General features: G+C 45.5%; 1 protein-coding gene across 2 annotated transcripts in view; it reads left to right on the top strand.

The window, feature by feature from the left end:
• zgc:101810 (actin-related protein 2) overlaps positions 1-1,759 on the top strand; it is a 9,206-nt gene that overhangs the window by 3,360 nt on the left and 4,087 nt on the right. For both annotated transcript variants that reach the window (XR_004336455.1, XM_032544621.1), the window contains exons 5-6: positions 68-204; positions 1,188-1,337. Coding sequence is in view for 1 of the 2 variants with exons in the window: in XM_032544621.1 (XP_032400512.1) it covers positions 68-204; positions 1,188-1,337 (287 nt within the window). In the remaining variant the exon portion in view is untranslated. The remainder of the gene's footprint in view (positions 1-67; positions 205-1,187; positions 1,338-1,759) is intronic.

Here is a 1,759-nt window from a genome sequence, read left to right as displayed (position 1 = left end):
TCTATCTATCTATCTATCTATCTATCTATCTATCTATCGATCTGTTGGGATTCAATCTTGTTTACAGGTTTGCTGACCGGCGTGGTCCTCGACTCTGGGGATGGTGTCACCCACATATGTCCGGTATATGAGGGCTTTTCTTTACCCCACCTCACACGGCGGCTGGACATCGCAGGACGTGACATCACACGGTACCTCATTAAGGTGAGCTGGGAGACGCTCAGTTCAGTGTTTGGAACGTAGAAGTCCTTATTTTTTTTGCCCAGCAGTTTTCCTTAGATTAGGATGGCACGTAAATCATGTTTGCAGCTGTCGCCATGGTCCTGCAATGTGCCCTGCTATGCCCTGGTATGCCCTGCAGTGCCCTGCCACGTCCTGCCATGCCCTGCAGTGCCCTGCTATACCCTGCAGTGCCCCGCTATACCCAGCAGTTCCCTGCTACGCCCTGCTATGCCTTGCAGTTCCCTGCTATGCCCTGCAGTTCCCTGCTACAGTATGTCCTGCTACGCCCTGCTAGGCCTTACAGTCCCCTGGTATGCCCTGCAGTTCCCTGCTATGACCTTCTACGCCCTGCTATGTCCTGCTACGCCCTGCTATGTCCTGCTACGCCCTGCTATGACCTGCTACGCCCTGCCATGCCTTGCAGTTCCCTGCTATTCCCTCCGGTGCCCTGCTACGCCCTGCTATGCCCGCCATACCCTAAAAACGCCCTGCAGTGCCCTGCTAGCCATGAACTACTACTACTATTTCTAGTCATAGTTCCATTATCTTTATTGTAACTATTATTGCCACTGTTTTATCACACGCCCAACCGGCACCGTCAGACACCGCCTACCAAGAGCCTGGGTCTGTCATAGGTTTCTCCCTAAAAGGAAGTTTTTCCTCACCTCACTAAATGCTTGCTCTTGGGGGAATTACTAGAATTGTTGGGTCTTTGTAAATTACAGAGTGTGTTCTAGACCTACGCTATCTTTAAAGTGTCTTGAGATAACTCTTGTTTTGATTTGATACTATAAATAAAATTGAATTGAAATTGAAGTGAATGTTGCAAGTGAAAACAAAATAGGAAAATGAGACATTCTGAAAATACTGATAATATTAGTAAAATATTAGTAAATTCTGTTGGCAAATATCCTAAAAAGAAAAAAAATGACAAAAACACTTACCTTTTATCTTATGGCCATCAGCTCCTGCTTCTCCGCGGTTACGTCTTCAACCAAACGGCAGACTTTGAGACCGTGCGCATGCTGAAGGAGAAGCTCTGCTATGTCGGATACAACATCGAGCAGGAGCAGCGCCTGGCCACAGAGACCACCTTCCTGGTGGAGGAGTTCACGGCATGTGGCACATGTCTCTGTTAAAAACTGATATTGTAAAGTCTATGGTTCAACACTTTGGGAAATATTCCCATTTGTTTTTCCTGCCAAAAGTTAGATGAGAAGATCAATACCACTCATGCATCTGAAAGTGGCATCGGTTTTCTCATCTAACTCTTGGCAGGAAAATAAATAGCCTACGTGTTTTCCCCCAGGTCTTTTTTTTGAACATGTCTGATTTTAGTGCCTTTTCACTTGCTGTATACTATACATGTATGAAAATACATTGTTGCCAAGGGCGTAACTTTGTGTTCAACAATGGGGGGGGTTGAATTGCTCTTCAACAATTTGTGCCTTCATAGCATCAAGTTATAGCGCAAATGTCTTCATTTATGTAAAGGAATTTATAATAGAGTTTTGGGGTGAGTTGCACTAAGCACTTT

The sequence above is a fragment of the Etheostoma spectabile genome, chromosome 19 (genome assembly GCF_008692095.1).
Source record: "Etheostoma spectabile isolate EspeVRDwgs_2016 chromosome 19, UIUC_Espe_1.0, whole genome shotgun sequence".
Taxonomy (NCBI): domain Eukaryota; kingdom Metazoa; phylum Chordata; class Actinopteri; order Perciformes; family Percidae; genus Etheostoma; species Etheostoma spectabile.
Note: the sequence above shows the minus strand (reverse complement) of the source record. Positions and strands in the feature narration are given on the sequence as shown.